The 15376-nt window shown below is 41.4% G+C and overlaps 1 protein-coding gene across 3 annotated transcripts in view; it reads left to right on the top strand.

The window, feature by feature from the left end:
- Nucleotides 1-15376, top strand: part of ptk2aa (protein tyrosine kinase 2aa) — a 373012-nt gene that overhangs the window by 35746 nt on the left and 321890 nt on the right. The window contains exon 1 of one of the 3 annotated variants that reach the window (XM_052023869.1): nucleotides 13412-13536. The exons of the other annotated variants lie outside the window; for them this stretch is intronic. Within the exon in view, the coding sequence (XP_051879829.1) occupies nucleotides 13500-13536 (37 nt within the window). The 5' untranslated portion in view covers nucleotides 13412-13499. Of the gene's footprint in view, nucleotides 1-13411; nucleotides 13537-15376 lie in introns of those variants that run through there. 3 annotated transcript variants of the gene reach the window in all.

Genomic DNA, 15376 nt, shown 5'->3' with positions numbered 1-15376 from the left:
GATTAGGAATAGTCAGCATGGCTTTGTCAAGGGCAGGTCCTGCCTCACGAGCCTGATTGAATTTTTTGAGGATGTGACTAAACGCATCAATGAAGGGAGAGCAGTAGATGTAGTGTATATGGTTTTCACTAAAGCGTTTGATAAGGTACCCCATGCAAGGCTTGTTGAGAAAGTAAGGAGGCATGGGATCCAAGGGGGCATTGTGGTGTGGATTCAGAACTGGCTGGCCCACAGAAGGCAAAGAATGGTTGTTGAAGGGTCTTATTCTGCATGGAGGTCAGTGACCAGTGGTGTACCTCGGGGATCTGTACTGGGACCCTTACTCTTTGTGATTTTTATAAATGACCTGGATGAGGAAGTGGAGGGGTGGGTTAGTAAGTTTGTGGATGACACAAAGGTTGGGGGTGTTGTGGATAGTTTGGAGGGCTGTCAGAGGTTACAGAGGGACATAGATAGGATGCAAAGTTGGGCTGAGAAGTGGCAGATGCAGTTCAACCCAGATAAGTGTGAGGTGGTTCATTTTGGTAGGTCAAATATGTTGGCGGAATATAGTCTTAATGGTAGGACTCTTGGCAGTGTGGAGGATCAGAGGGATCTTGGGGTCCGAGTCCATAGGACGCTCAAAGCGGCTGCACAGGTTGACTCTACGGTTAAGAAGGCATATGGTGTATTGTCCTTCATCAATCGGGGAATTGAATTTAGGAGCCGAGAGGTATTGTTGCAGCTATATAGGTCCCTGATCAGACCCCACTTGGAGTACTGTGCTCAGTTCTGGTCGCCTCACTGCAAGAAGGATGTGGAAGCCATAGAAAGGGTGCAGAGGAGATATACTTGGATGCTGCCTGGAATGCGGAGCATGCCTGATGAAAGTAGGTTGAGGGAACTCGGCCTTTTCTCCTTGGAGTGACGGAGGATGAGGGGGGACCTGATAGAGGTATATAAGATGATGAGAGGTATTGATAGGGTAGATAGTCAGAGGCTTTTCCCCAGGGCTGAAATGGTGGCCACAAGGGGACATAGGTTTAAGGTGCTGGGGAGTAGGTATAGAGGAGATGTCAGGGGTAAGTTTTTTACTCAGAGTGGTGAGTGCGTGGAATGGGCTGCCGGAACCGGTGGCTGAGGCTGATACGATAGGGTCTTTCAAGAGACTGTTAGATAGGTACATGGAGCTGAGTAAAATAGAGGGCTATGGGTAAGCCTAGTAATTTCTAGGGTAGGGACATGTTCAGCACAGCTTTGTGGGCCGAAGGGCCTGAATTGTGTTGTAGTTTTTCTATGTTTATGGTTCTAAATGCATCCTTGAACTCTGTGGGAGGCTAGAGAAGAAAATGTGGAGGCTCTTATATTTGCTTCATTGTTAACCACTGGCGGAGTTCCCAAAGACTGGAATGTGGCTAATATTGTTCTGTTATTTAAGAAAGAAAGGTAGCAAGGACAAGCCAGGGAACGACAGCCTGACGTCAATAGTGGGGAAGTTATTGGATGGAATTCTGAGGGACAGGATCTAACAGCATTTGGATAGACAAAGTCTGATTAGGAGGTGTCAGCATGGCTTTGTGGAAAGTCGTGCTTGATGAATCTTTGGAGTTTTTTTTTGAAGAAACCAAAAAAGTAGATGAGGATAGGGCAGTGGACGTTGTCTGTTTGGACTTCAGCAAGGCTTTTGTCAAGGTCCCGCATGGTAGGCTGGTCTGGAAGGTTGGGGCCCATGAAATCCAGGGAGAGCTAGTTAGATGGATTCAAAATTGCCTCAGAGGTAGGAAGCAGAGGGTGGTGGTTGAAGATTGTTTCTCGGAATAGAAACTAGTGGTGTGCCGCAGGAGTTGGTGTTGGGACTCTTGTTGTTTGCTATTTCTATAAATGATTTGGATGCGAGTGCACAAGGCTTGATCGGTAATTTTGTGGATGACGTGAAACGAAGGTTATCGTAGATTACGGGGGGACCTTGATCAGCTAGGGAAGTGGGCCAAGGAGCGTCAAATGGATTTGCACACAAATACAGTGGCATGCAAAAGTTTAGGCACCCCTGGTCAAAATTTCTGTTACTCTGAATAGTTAAGTGAGTAGATGATGAACTGATCTCCAAAAGTCGTAAAATTAAAGATGAAACATTCTTTTCAACATTTTAAGCAAGATTAGTGTATTATTTTTGTTTTGTACAATTTTAGAGTGAAAAAAGGAAAGGAGCACCATGCAAAAGTTTGGGCACCCCAAGAGATATGAGCTCTCAGCTAACTTTTACCAAGGTCTCAGACCTTCATTAGCTTGTTAGGGCTATGGCTTGTTCACAGTCATCATTAGGAAAGGCCAGGTGATGCAAATTTCAAAGCTTTATAAATACCCTGACTCCTTAAACCTTGTCCCAACAATCAGCAGCCATGGGCTTCTCTAAGCAGCTGCCTAGCACTCTGAAAATTAAAATAAAGTAGGAGAAGGCTAAAAGAAGATAGAAAAGCATTTTCAGGTAGCCATTTCCTCGGTTCATAATGTAATTAAGAAATGGCAGTTAACAGGAACAGTGGAGGTCAAGTTGAGGTCTGGAAGATGTTACGAACCAGCAACAAAAGAAACACACTGAGTCATGATTTGGTGTTTAGAAATTACTTTATTAATAACTACTTATGATAATAAGAAAAATAAAAGTAAAAATGTTAGTATGTTAGAAATAAAAATGTTAAACCTTGAACATTAACCCCAAAAACTAAACTCTTTTGTGTGTGTGTGTGTGTGTGGCAAAGTCCCAAACTCCAAGTCCAGGAATGGTTCTTAAAGTTCAGTTCAGCAAGCCATAAGGTGAAACATGAGCAAAGGCTTCTTCAACAACCACCATTGTCTGAAGATAAAACGTAGCTGTAGAGAGTACATAGAGAGTAATTACAAAATCCAAATGTTCCATGATGGAACCCAAACGACACCTCAGCATTTACTCGGTAGTGACTTCCTCACCCTGAAAAGCATCCGAATCGTGGCCGTCCACACACATACCTTTTTCCCTCTATGGGTCAGCAACAAAGTGAACACCGAATTACTTCCAATTTCCATATGTGGATTACAGTGACAGACACAGTTATTGTTTCTCATCCATCGATAGAGAAACTAGCAGGTCTCTCTCTCTCTCTCTCTCTCTCTCTCTCTCTCTCTCTCTCTCTCTCTCTCTCTCTGTGTCTCTCTCTCTCTCTCTCTCTCTCTCTGTGTCTCTCTCTCTCTCTCTCTCTCTGTGTCTCTCTCTCTCTCTCTCTCTCTCTGTGTCTCTCTCTCTCTCTCTCTCTCTCTGTGTCTCTCTGTGTCTCTCTCTCTCTCTCTGTCTCTCTCTCTCTCTCTCTGTGTCTCTCTCTCTCTCTCTCTCTCTCTCTGTGTCTCTGTCTCTCTCTGACGTCTTCAACAATGTCATTACATCCCTTATCTGTGGTTGATGTAAGCCCACCACACACTACTGACTCTATCTTAAAGGGACGTTCATCGAGTCCGTAACAAAGACCAAGAAAACTTTCCGAGAAAACTGCTCATAGAATTGCTAGAAACGCAAATCAAAACTCCTGTTTGACCGCAAAAGACCTTCAGGAAGATTTAGCAGACTCTGGAGTGGTGGTGCACTGTTCTACTGTGTAGCGACACCTGCACAAATATGACCTTCATGGAAGAGTCATCAGAAGATGACCTTTCCTGCATCCTCACCACAAAATTCAGCGTCAGAAGTTTGCAAAGGAACATCTAAAAAAGCCTGATGCATTTTGGAAATGAGTCCTGTGGACTGATGAAGTTAAAATAGAACTTTTTGGCCGCAATGAGCAAAGGTATGTTTGGAGAAAAAAGGGTGCAGAATTTCATGAAAAGAACACCTCTTCAACTGTTAAGCACGGGGGTGGATTGATCATGCTTTGGGTTTGTGTTGCAGCCAGTGGTATGGGGAACATTTCACTGGGAGAGGGAAGAATGAATTCAATTAAATACCAGCACATTCTGGAAGTAAACATCACACCATCTGTAAAAAAAAGCTCAGGATGGCTTCTACAACAGGATAACAATCCGAAACACACCTCAAAATCCATAATGGACTACCTCGAGGCACAAATTGAAGGTTTTGCCATGGTCCTCACAGTCCCCCGACTTAAACATCATCGAAAATCTGTGGATAAACCTCAAAAGAGCAGTGCATGCAAGATGGCCCAAGAATCTCACAGAACTAGAAGCCTTTTGCCAGGAAGAATGGGCAAAAATCCCCCAAACAAGAATTGAAAGACTCTAGCTGGCTGCAGAAAGCGTTTACAAGCTGTGATACTTGCCAAAGGGTGTGTTACTAAGTACTGACCATACAGGGTGCCTAAACTTTTGCTTCGGGCCCTTTTCCTTTTTTTTGTTATTTTGAAATCGTGAAAGATGGAAATAAAAAAGTAACCTTGTTTAAAATATTAAAGAAATGTGTCGTCTTTAACTTTATGCCTTTTGGAAATCAGGTCATCTTACTCGCTATTCACAGTAACGAATTTTGACCAGGGGTGCCCAGACTTTTGCATGCCACTGTACGTGTGAGGTGATGCATTTTGGAAAGTCAAACCAAACATAGGTACTATGAATGGTAGGGCACTGGGGAATGTAATGGAACAGAGGGACCTGGGAGTACAAGTGCATAGTTCATTGAAAGCGGCATCACAGGTAGACGGTGATGAAAAAGGCATTTAGCACCCTGCCCTTCACCAGTCAAGGCATTGAGTATAGGAGTTGGGACATTATGTTGCAGTTTTATAAGTCGCTGGTGAGGCCGCACTTAGAGTACAGTGTACAATTTTGGTCATCCTGTTATAGGAAAAATGTGATTAAACTGGAAAGAGTGCAGAAACAATTTATGAGGATGTTGCCAGGACTAGAAGGCCTGAGTTATAGGGAGAGATTGGCCAGGCTAGGTCTTTATTTCTTGGAGCGTAAGAGAATGAGGGGTGACCTTAGAGGTTTATAAAATCATGAGGGGAATAGATAAAGGTGGATGGTAACAATCTTTTTCCCAGGTTAGGTGAGTCCAAAAGTGGGGGGCAGAGATTTAGGGTGAGAGGGGAAAGATTTAAAGGAGACCTGAGGGGCAACTTTTTCGTGCAGAGGCTGGTGAGTATATGGAATGAGCTGCCAGTGGAAGTGGTTGAGGCAGGTACAATAATATCATTTAAGAAGCACTTGGATAGGTACACGGAGGGGCAGGGCTTGGAGGGATATGGGCTGAATGCAGGAAATAAGAATAGCTGGGTGAGCAATGTGGTCGGCATGGACTTGTTGGGCTGAAGGGCCTGTATCTGTGCTGTATTACTCTCTGACTCATTGTGGCGCCTCATTAACAGTTTGGCAATGTAACAATGATTTGTTTATGAGGAAAGGTTTGATAGACTAGGTTTTGCATCTGCTGGAATTCAGGGGAGTGAGTGGGAATATATGAAATGCTGAGGGATCTTGACTGAATGTGGAGAGAACATTTTCTTTAATGAAAGAGTTTAGAGCTAGAGAGGTAGTCTTAGAATTTTTTTTAAGGTAGAGGTAGATAAATCATTTAAGGATAACAAGTTAGCATGGGTAAACAGGAGAGCCATGTTGAAGTTGCAATCGGATCAGCTGTGATCTTTATTAAATAGTGGAAAAGGCTTGTTCCAGATTTGTAGATCCATATGACTCTGTGCCATAATTGCTTTTTGAATATGGAAAAGCTTGGATTGTTTTATTTACTTTTGAAGTCAAGTGTGCTGAATTTATTGAAATAAATGCAGGAAACCCCCGTGTTACAGAGTGGGGGAGGGGCTAAGGGCACGGTTGCATTCCTAGTATATGGTCCCTATTGTGATTTAATGCAATGCAAAGCTGAGTCATTTACTCCTGTGTCAGAAAACGCAAGTTGAAAACGAAAATACATTTTGTGTTGACGTATTTTTCCACAAATTCCATGAGAGCAAATTTTATTTCATATCTCAACTTTTTTGGATAGTGTTATGTGAATTCTGTAAGGATGAATTTGGGTTACCTGAAAGGGTGTAACACAGGGCTCACCTGTATACCTAAAACTATAGTGTGTACTTGGATATAAGATACCACCCAATGCACCACCCCCCTCCCACCCAAATCTGCTGCCAAAACAAATTTAAGATGGAAGTTGGTGTTAAATTTGCCTTCACAAGAATTAGTCCAGAGACCTTTGCAACCAGAACATGTCTATTTGTTGTTAATGATGATTGTTCTTAATTATAGCTGTACTGCTTTGCAGTTTGTGATATTTAAATAGTTCCAATTCTGTAACTTCCTGAGTAAAGTTCAGGATCCTGATTTTTAAAGTTTATTTGAATCTGTATGTCATGGGTGGGGGGTGGGGGTTGCATCAATTTTTTTTTCCCCTCTAGCCTTGTGCTAATTAAGCAGCAAGTGACTCCTAATGCATGACTTGAATCCAGAATCTTATCAAAGTTAGCACAAAAATAAATAATATGTGGGTGTGTTAAAAACAGAAAATACTGGAAACACTCAGCAGGTCAAGCATTATCTGTGGAAGGCTCTTTTAGTGAAAGGTTGACTCTTTCCACAGATCCTGCCTCACCTGCTGAGAGTTTCCAGCATTTTCTGTCATTATTTCAGATTTTCACATAGATGTGTTTTGTGTTACTTGATATGCAATCTGGTGATATAAGAGATTAAATTCAATAAATCTGCCATTGTAACATTTGGGGTGAGATAATGACAATGGATCCTGCCCAGTTTTCCAAGAAAACATGTTTACTTATTCATTTCGTGGGATGGAACCTGTTATTGCTACTTCGTCTGGTTGTGAGTCCAGTTAGTGTTTGACGTTTAACAGCTCAGGGCAGCTAACGATACATAATGAAAACTGCCTTACCTGTGTAATGCCAGCCTAAGTGGAAAAAAATATCCTCGAGTAACATATTGCTGCTTTAAGTCCTAGAGCGAGTGTGACAGATTTCCTATTTCATCCTAATACATGTACTGTTTTGCTAATTAAGAAAGTGGCTTGCAACAGTCCCCGGTCCATCCAGAGGGTTAACCATCAAAGTGGAGATTATGGAGTTGACAGTTCCATAATACTTGTGCATAATGGAAGCTTGTATTGAAGTTTACTGTGAAGTAGTGATTTTTGTGTGTCAATTTGAAATGATTGGTGCCATGATTGGGTATGGTGAAACTTTCCTTATAAACCCTGTGATCATTTCAAGAATATTTCACTAAATTTATGCAATAGGCCTCATCCCTCCCCCTCCATCATTAACAGGGTTTGTTATGGTTATTATGAAATAATCAATTCTCCTTTGCCAGCAAACCATAAAGCCGAGCCAGAGAACTAAAGGGAACACCAACTGCTAAATTGACTTTTTTTGACTGCATAATTACATGGTAATATTTGTGATGAACATTTGATGGTGTTGTTGGAATTGATAGAAGTAATTGTGGTGCATGCATATTTTTGTACTATTTGATCTAGGAGTCTATGCATAGATTTTATTCTTCCAAAAGTTTTGTGCTTGAGAGCATTTTAATCACTGCATTGGAATCATCTTCCTGTCACTGGTGGTGGGATCAAATTGAAGTTCAGCAGAACATGCAACTTGATTGGTTTGAGGGCTATTTTTCCTCAATAGTTGATACCTAATTGCTGAAACACTGACAACCTTTGTAATTTTTGTGCTTGAACAACTTGTATTTGAAAGCTATTTCAGAAGATTATCAAAATAAAGATCTGGTAAGAATAAAGCGTTCATGCTAACAAGACACTTTGAAATGACAGTGGTTAACTGGTTACTTATGCAGCAAAATTAAATATTGACAGATTTCTGAAGGAGCCTCAAATCATTGTCTCCAAAATAATGCTGTTACATTTCAGTATAAACAAGGCAGAATGCGGACTGTTTTAAATATAGCATGTGAAATATTGGTAATTTTTTCTTTTTAAAAAGGCGTTAGTGAGTCAAATCACTTCTTTCTTTCCTGCCCTTCAAACAGCCGTGTTTTAATTCTTTTTCCACCTTTTGAAGGTGATGACCTTTGCTCTGCTGCAGGTTTTTGTTAACTATGAATTGGTGGACACTTAAAGTTGAGAAAGTTATTTCTGTTGGCAGACAATTTTGTTATAAAGAATATAACGGATCATTCAAGTTCTCTTTCTAGCAGGGAAGTATGGTAGACTTCGGCCACTTCCTCTCCATTGTGCAGACATTCAGATTAAATTTGAACATTAGAAGTGCTATCCCTAATTGAGATAAGTTAAATTGATACATTTTGAATTAAAACTATCCTTCAGTCTGTTGGCTAAATGCTGTATTACCTTGCTCAATTTAGATCTTTTATACAAACTATTTTTGTTTAAGATTTTTTTGTAAATCCCAGATATGCAAGTGGTTTGAGTTAGAAGTGCAAACATAACAATTAATTGTTTTCATTATTGAAACATAACTGTAGCACAGTCAGGATTAGCATCTAAATATACAAGGTTTTAAAGTCTACATTAAAATGGGTTTTTAATCATAGTGCATATCATGTGGCATACAGGTATCAAGATATTTCTTTCCATCTGATACAGCATTGAGGGCTGAGTAGTTGCTGGGTTAACTCTGTGGCTGTGAGGGTGAATCAATAAGATTATCCTACTAGCAAGGAGGTTTACTGGTGCTATGCTGGGCTAAGCTGTTTGGTTCCAGTTACAGGTGTCCTCCAGCTTACGAACGCCTGACTTATGTACAGCCTGTACATATGAACCTTTGGTTAAAATACTGTAACAGCCTTCTGTAAATCTGGTGTTTCCCAGAAACACTAAAAACCTGAATAAATTCATAGTTTAAGTTCAGAAAAATTACAGTACAGCTTGCAGGCAGTTGGCACATGTTGCATATCAGACAAATTGAAATTATGAAAGTTTTTGTTTTGTATGATCAGATAGTAGAATGACCAATATACAGAAACTAATTAATCTCAATCAAGGTAGATGGTAGGAGATTGGGAGCTAAAACACTTTTATATAGCATTTTCTTTTAAAGCATTAATATATATTCACCTTCTGAAATATTAATCTTTTCCTTGGCGGTCCCTTGGGTTGAGCATAATTCTATCTCCTGTGCGTTTAAGGTGGCTAGCAGTGCTGACGTGATAGGTGGGTTGGTTGGAATGATGCATGTTCCTTCTGTTGTTTGGACTTAGCCTCTGCATGCCCTCATCACGGAAATTTGTTTCTCTGTGCTGCCTTGTATGCTAGCTTCCATTTTGACTGGTCATGAACTTGAGATTCTCATGAGTCAGAGAGGATGTTACATTTTTTCCAAGTAGGATTTGAGAATGTTCCTGATGTGGTGCTTTGCCCTGGAATGAAGAAGTCTTAAGTAAAGTGCTGGTTTTGGGAGTCTGGTGTCAGGCTTGTGGGTGATGTGACCTGAGCTGGATGAAAATGAACAGTCCCTTGATGGGAATGTTGGTTGCGGAAAGAACACCCAGATTGGTTCATCTATCCTGCTGTTGGTTTTATGGATTCAGTATTGGCGGTGCTTATCCGGTGTGTTGAGGTTCTACTGTAGTTGTCTATGTCTGTGAAGCACACTGGTGGGTAAGGATCACTGCCTTTAAGTAGACTGTGAGGTTAGTACTTGGTTTGAGGATTGGTCTTTGAACACACTTTTCCTCTGTTGTTTGAAGGCTGTGCTGACGAAAAGGGGGCAGAAGTGAATTTTGTCATAACGCTCTGCATCAGCTGAGAGGTGCTCCCAAAGTATGGATGGTCTTTCATATTCTCAACCTAACCTCATTGATTTACAGTATGCAGACATGGCTTGTGTCAAAGGCCATGTTAAGTCATTATTGATTCTCTACCAACCTGTTTCCATGCACAATACTGATCCAGAAATACTATAAAATCTGAAACATAATTCATATTAAAATATCTTTTATAAAAAATTATGCATTGCATCTGTAAACAACGTTAACTGCGTGCAATGGAAATATATTAATAGTGTGCAATTATCAGCATTGCTAGATAGATGTGGAGAGATGAAACAAAACCTGAATATCGTTTAAAGTCGTCCAAGCAATAGCAGTTCATTCAAATTGAACCAATCGTGATTTGTGAACCAAACCCGTTTGGTTGGTGGATCCACAACTATGATTGCAGCGAGAATAGTGTACTCTGATCTCAGATCTTTCCTTACCCATGTTGGACCACCAGCTTTTTGGTTGTTTCTGCGTAGCTTTTGGAGTTGTTTGTCTGTTGGGGCGCCAGTGATGATGACAGTGACTGATGCCAACCTCCATAATTAGTACAAGCGAGAACAAATGAAACCAATTCAGTATCTGTGCTCAGAGTGTGAGCTTTGCCTCAGCCTTGCTATTGAACTAAGCAACAGGAGCATGTGAGCCAAAACTTGAACTTTATTAGAATTGAGTAGATCTGTAGAGAGCAGCTTGCAACGAGTTGCCACACTCTGGCACCATCTTGCTGATGATCAGCTGATTACCCAGGTCCTTGTCAATCCTAGTGATAGCTGGTCAGTGTGCCATCGACTTATGGTTTCTCTTACAGAATAGACATCAGGAGCCTGTTTCTGGGGATGAAAGATTCTTGTTTGGTGTTTTCTCTTGGGCTCTTTGAGAAGGTAGAGTTTAGTGATTGGGCAAATGGATTCCCCCTTATTGGTTTTCAGGATGGTGGTACAAACAATGGCTTCCAGTGGGTTCATGATTTGGCCTGGTGTTGAGTTTCTTCAGAGTATTTCAGTCCGCAACCAGAACAGCATCTCCTTGGGGATTTAGATGTGGTTGGAATCATTTCACTCAGGAGCGGAACATGTTCTCAGACCCAACTCTACCAAAGCTGTTTGATGATTACTGAGAAATTTGCATTCCTTTCTTGAAATGATCTCGTTGTTGTTGGAAATATCTGGAAGAAGGTTTGGGTTGATTTTTCCATCAGAAAATGGTTTGTATTGATGAATGCAGTGGGTACTGCTGATGAGTGCCTCAGTTTCTGCTCATGATAGGATCCTGCCCTTTGGTGGCTTGAGTGTTTAGCATGATTTACAGAATAGATTTTGCTGAATGAACCATTGGTTCCCACTCTGTGCCAAAGTGAGAACCTTGGATCTTGGATTGTTTTTACTAGAGGGCCAGATGTTGAGGGGTGACCTGATAGAAGGATATAAAATTATGAGATGCATAGATAGTCAGTCACTTCCCCAGAGTGGAAATGTCAGATACTAGAGGGCATAGGTTTAGGGTGAGAAGAGGAAAGTTTTTTTTTGCACAGAGAGTGGTAGGTTCCTGGAACGTGCTGCCAGGGGAGGTAGAAGCAAATACAATTGCAACGCTTAAGTTATTTAGACATGCACATGGGCAGGGAATAGAGGGATACAGTCCACGTGCAGGCAGATGGGATTAGTTTAGATTGACATCAAGGTTGGCACAGACGTGGTGGGCTGAAGGGCCTGTTCCCGCACTGCAATGTCCTGTGATAATGCCACACTGCTCAAGATTGTCAAGTATTTTGCTTTGTCCAGGTGTTATCGGCAAGAGTATAGTTGAAATTTAAAAACAAATATCTTGTGTTCTTCTGCCCCTAAATTTGCTCTGTTATTGCTGCAGCACACTGCAGACTGCTGCAATGGCTGATGAAGCACCTGAAAGCTATAAGGGCCGAATTAGTGTCCAGCAAGTGAGTGACTTGGATGTCTAAGTCATCCAAAGTGCTTCCAAAAAGGCACTGTTATTTTGTCACCACCAGTCATGTCTTCCCCTCCTCACCCCTTTCTGCTTTCCACAAGGACTGCCTCTGATTCCCTGGTTCTCCCATCCCCTGGCATTTTCCTCTGCAGTGGTAGGCGCTGCAACACCTGTCCCTACACCTCTTCCCTCGCCTCCATTCAGGGACCTAAACATCTCTTCCAGGTGAGACAGAATCACATGCACCTCGTCTAACCTCGTCTATTTTATTTGGTTCTCTCACTGTGGTCTCCTCTACATCGGTGAGACCAAGTGCAGACTAGGCGACCACTTTACCTATCATCTGCGCTCTGTATGTGATGGCTATCTAGAGCTCCTGGTTGCCCTTTTAATTCCCTTTGCCATTCCCACACCAACCTGTCTATCATTGGCCTCACCCTTGCAGTGGAGACCAAACACAAACTAGAAAAACAGCACCTCATATTGTGCCTCGGTAGTCTTTAACCCAACAGCATGAACAGTGAATTCTCCAATTTCGTGTAAGCTACACCTCTTCTGTCCTTTTCTGCCACACACGCCCTTCTTGACAACCCTTCCCATCCCCAGTTTCTTTCTCATTCCCCCCCATACATCTGCCCAGCCACACAGTCCTCCCACTGGGTCCCTTATCCTAACCACCCGCCCCCCCCCCCCCCCCCCCCCCACTGTTCTAATCTGCCCACCATCCATCCTTTCCTTTCTTATCAGATTCCATATTCTGTAGTCTTCATCTCCATCTATCACCTCGCAAGATCCACCCTTCCCTTTACTCCCCCACTAGTCTCCATCTGCCATTCAACCCCTCCACACGGATCCACGTATCACTTACCAGCTCTTTCGTCACCCCTCCCCCTCACCTCTTAATACTGGCTATCTCCCTTCTACTCTTTCAGTCCAAATGAAAGTTCTTGACTTGAAATGTCGTCTGTCTATTTCTCTCCACAGATGCTGCCTGACCCGCTGAGTTCGTCTGGCAGCTTGATTTTTGCTCCAGATTCCAGCATCTGCAGCCTCTTGTGTCTCCATTGTTATTTTGTTTCTGGACATTGCCATCTTATCTTGTTAATCTTCTATCCATAGCCAGGCAAGTGTTCTTTCCATCTAAAACCATATCTCTCGATCAACCCCGAACCATGAAGTTAATAACCCTTACCATCCAGGCATCAATCACTGTCTAGTTAGCTTGCTGAATGTACACAATGTATTTTGTTTGCATGAAAATAAATGGACATCTATTTGTGTGGATTTATTAGTGTATAATTAACACAAAAAAAGCAAATCTGGCTTACATTGCCTATTTTGACAAAAGGGCACCCTGAAAAAATGAACAGGTTGTGCTGGTTCTTTTAGCAAGTTAAAGATTCTACTGTGTTGAAGACAACTTTTCAAAGTTTTGTTCTTTAATTCCCTACCTGATCTATGTGGGTGTGTTGATTATAAATTAGAAAATATTTAGTCCATATTAACATTTGAATTTAAATATATTGATATGCAATAGCAGTGTAATTAATAGGTTTTCTTTATTTCTGATAAAGTTAGTACTATTTAATCAAAACAGTATCTAAATGCCAAACAAAATTACTTCTGCAGATTACTCACTATGAAGGAATTGATTAAGCTTGGAAAAATGTTGCTATCATACTGGGGCATGTTTTGATCTGTCTTTCAGTTGCAATGTTTCTAAAACATGGTGGAGTTCTAATCAGGAGAGGATTGTATTTGATAACAGCATAATGGGCAGGCTTGAATTCCCTGAAAAGTCGATTTATATTCTACAGTGAAAGATGCAATTTTGGGAACTTTTGAATTGTGCAAGTGGAGGTATGTAAGATAGTAAATTAAAATTACAAAATCAGTTGTTTAAACAGTGAAATTGCATTCCTTCCATTTTAAGTTTCTGGTGCTGTAAATCCAGTATAAAAGTGAACACCATAGTCTAAAGTATGCTGAATTATTAATCATTTAATGTACTTAAATGGAAAACTTCAGGTTAAAACACTGTTTTCTCTGTGGCTGCCTGTGTGGACTTAGATTTTCCCTTTGTGTTTTATAAATGAAACTCTTTGGGTAAATGCCAAGCAGAAGACATTTAAATGAAATAAAAGTGAATGGTGCAGGTTTCAGAAAAGTGAAAGAAAGCAGGTAAAATTGACAACAGTGAACAAGTTGGAGATTCCCTTAGGTAAGATTAGGTAAAGTTAAATGTTTTGTTTAATGACTGTTTTATTTGATTTGGTTAATGTCAGTTTTATTTGTGAGATGCTGCAAGTGAACAGTTTAAGGACGAACAAAGTTGGGGAAGAAAAAATATCACTAATTAGAAAAAGGACGTGGTATGATTAAGTTTATTGAAGTTGTGAAGGAGAAAATGGGAGAAAGGAATGTGTAAATGAATATAGCAGATTAGCAAGAGGTAGAACAAGAATGGAGACCATTGAAGGAGACTCAGGTGATTTGGAGGAGTGGGACAGGGGTTGGGTACAAAATGGGGACCAAGAGCAGTGATGAAGGTAGGGGGAAAAGTGAAAAGCTGGTGGTATAGGGGTGTATACTGTGCTGACCCTCTTGGGCAAAATCTTCCATTTTCATTGAGTAACTTAAGCAAAAATAGTATTCCTTTTGCTCTGCACCTGGCCCAGAGTGCACGTGATTTGTGAATTCATCAACAAAATGCTTAGCGGTTACAATCAGAAAGGGATCAATGAGCACACCATTTTGAAATGCATTTTCAGTACAGGAAAGAGAGAGCTTAATGACATGGTGTCATGACAACAACCTTTCCCTCAATGTCAGCAAAACAAAAGAGCTGATCATTGACTTCAGGAAAGGGGGTGGTGTACATGCACCTGTCTGCATCAATGGTGGTGAGGTCGAGAGGGTTGAGAACTTCAGGTTCCTAGGAGTGAACATCTCCAATAGCCTGTCCTGGTCCAACCACGTAGACACCACAGCCAAGAAAGCTCACCAGAGCCTCTGCTTCCTCAAGAGGCTAAAGAAATTTGGCATGTCCCCTTTGACACTCACCAACTTTTATCGATGCACCATAGAAGGCATCCTATCTGGATGCATCACGGCTTGGTATGGCTACTGCTCTGCCCAGGACCGCAAGAAACTGCAGAGAGTTGTGGACACAGCCCAGCATATCACGGAAACCAGCTTCCCCTCCATGGACTCTGTCCCTCTCTCTGCCTTGGTGAAGCAGCCAGCGTAATCAAAGACCCCATCCACCTGGGTCATTCTCTCTTCTCCCCTCTTTCATCAGACAGAAGATACAGGAGCCTGAGGGCACATACCACCAGGCTTAAGGACAGCTTCTATCCCGAATGGTTCCCTTATACGATGAGATGGACTCTTGACTTCACAGTCTACCTTGTTATGACCTTGCACCTTACTGTCTACCTGCAATGCACTTCCCTGTAGCTGTGACACTTTACTCTGTATTCTATTATTGTTTTTACCCTGTACTACCTCAATGCACTGCGTAATGAATTGATCTGTACAAATGGTATGCAAGACAAGTTTTTCACTGTACCTCGGTGCAAGTGACAATAATAAACCAATACTAATTTTCCCTCTTGGGAGCAAATATTGTTATACTGTGTTCTGTTTCAGCTGAAGTTTAAGCTTAAAAATACACATTTCTGAACTGATTGTTTCAACT

This window comes from Pristis pectinata, chromosome 9 (assembly GCF_009764475.1).
Source record: "Pristis pectinata isolate sPriPec2 chromosome 9, sPriPec2.1.pri, whole genome shotgun sequence".
Classification (NCBI taxonomy): Eukaryota; Metazoa; Chordata; class Chondrichthyes; order Rhinopristiformes; family Pristidae; genus Pristis; species Pristis pectinata.
This window is presented reverse-complemented; position numbering and strand designations above follow the sequence as displayed.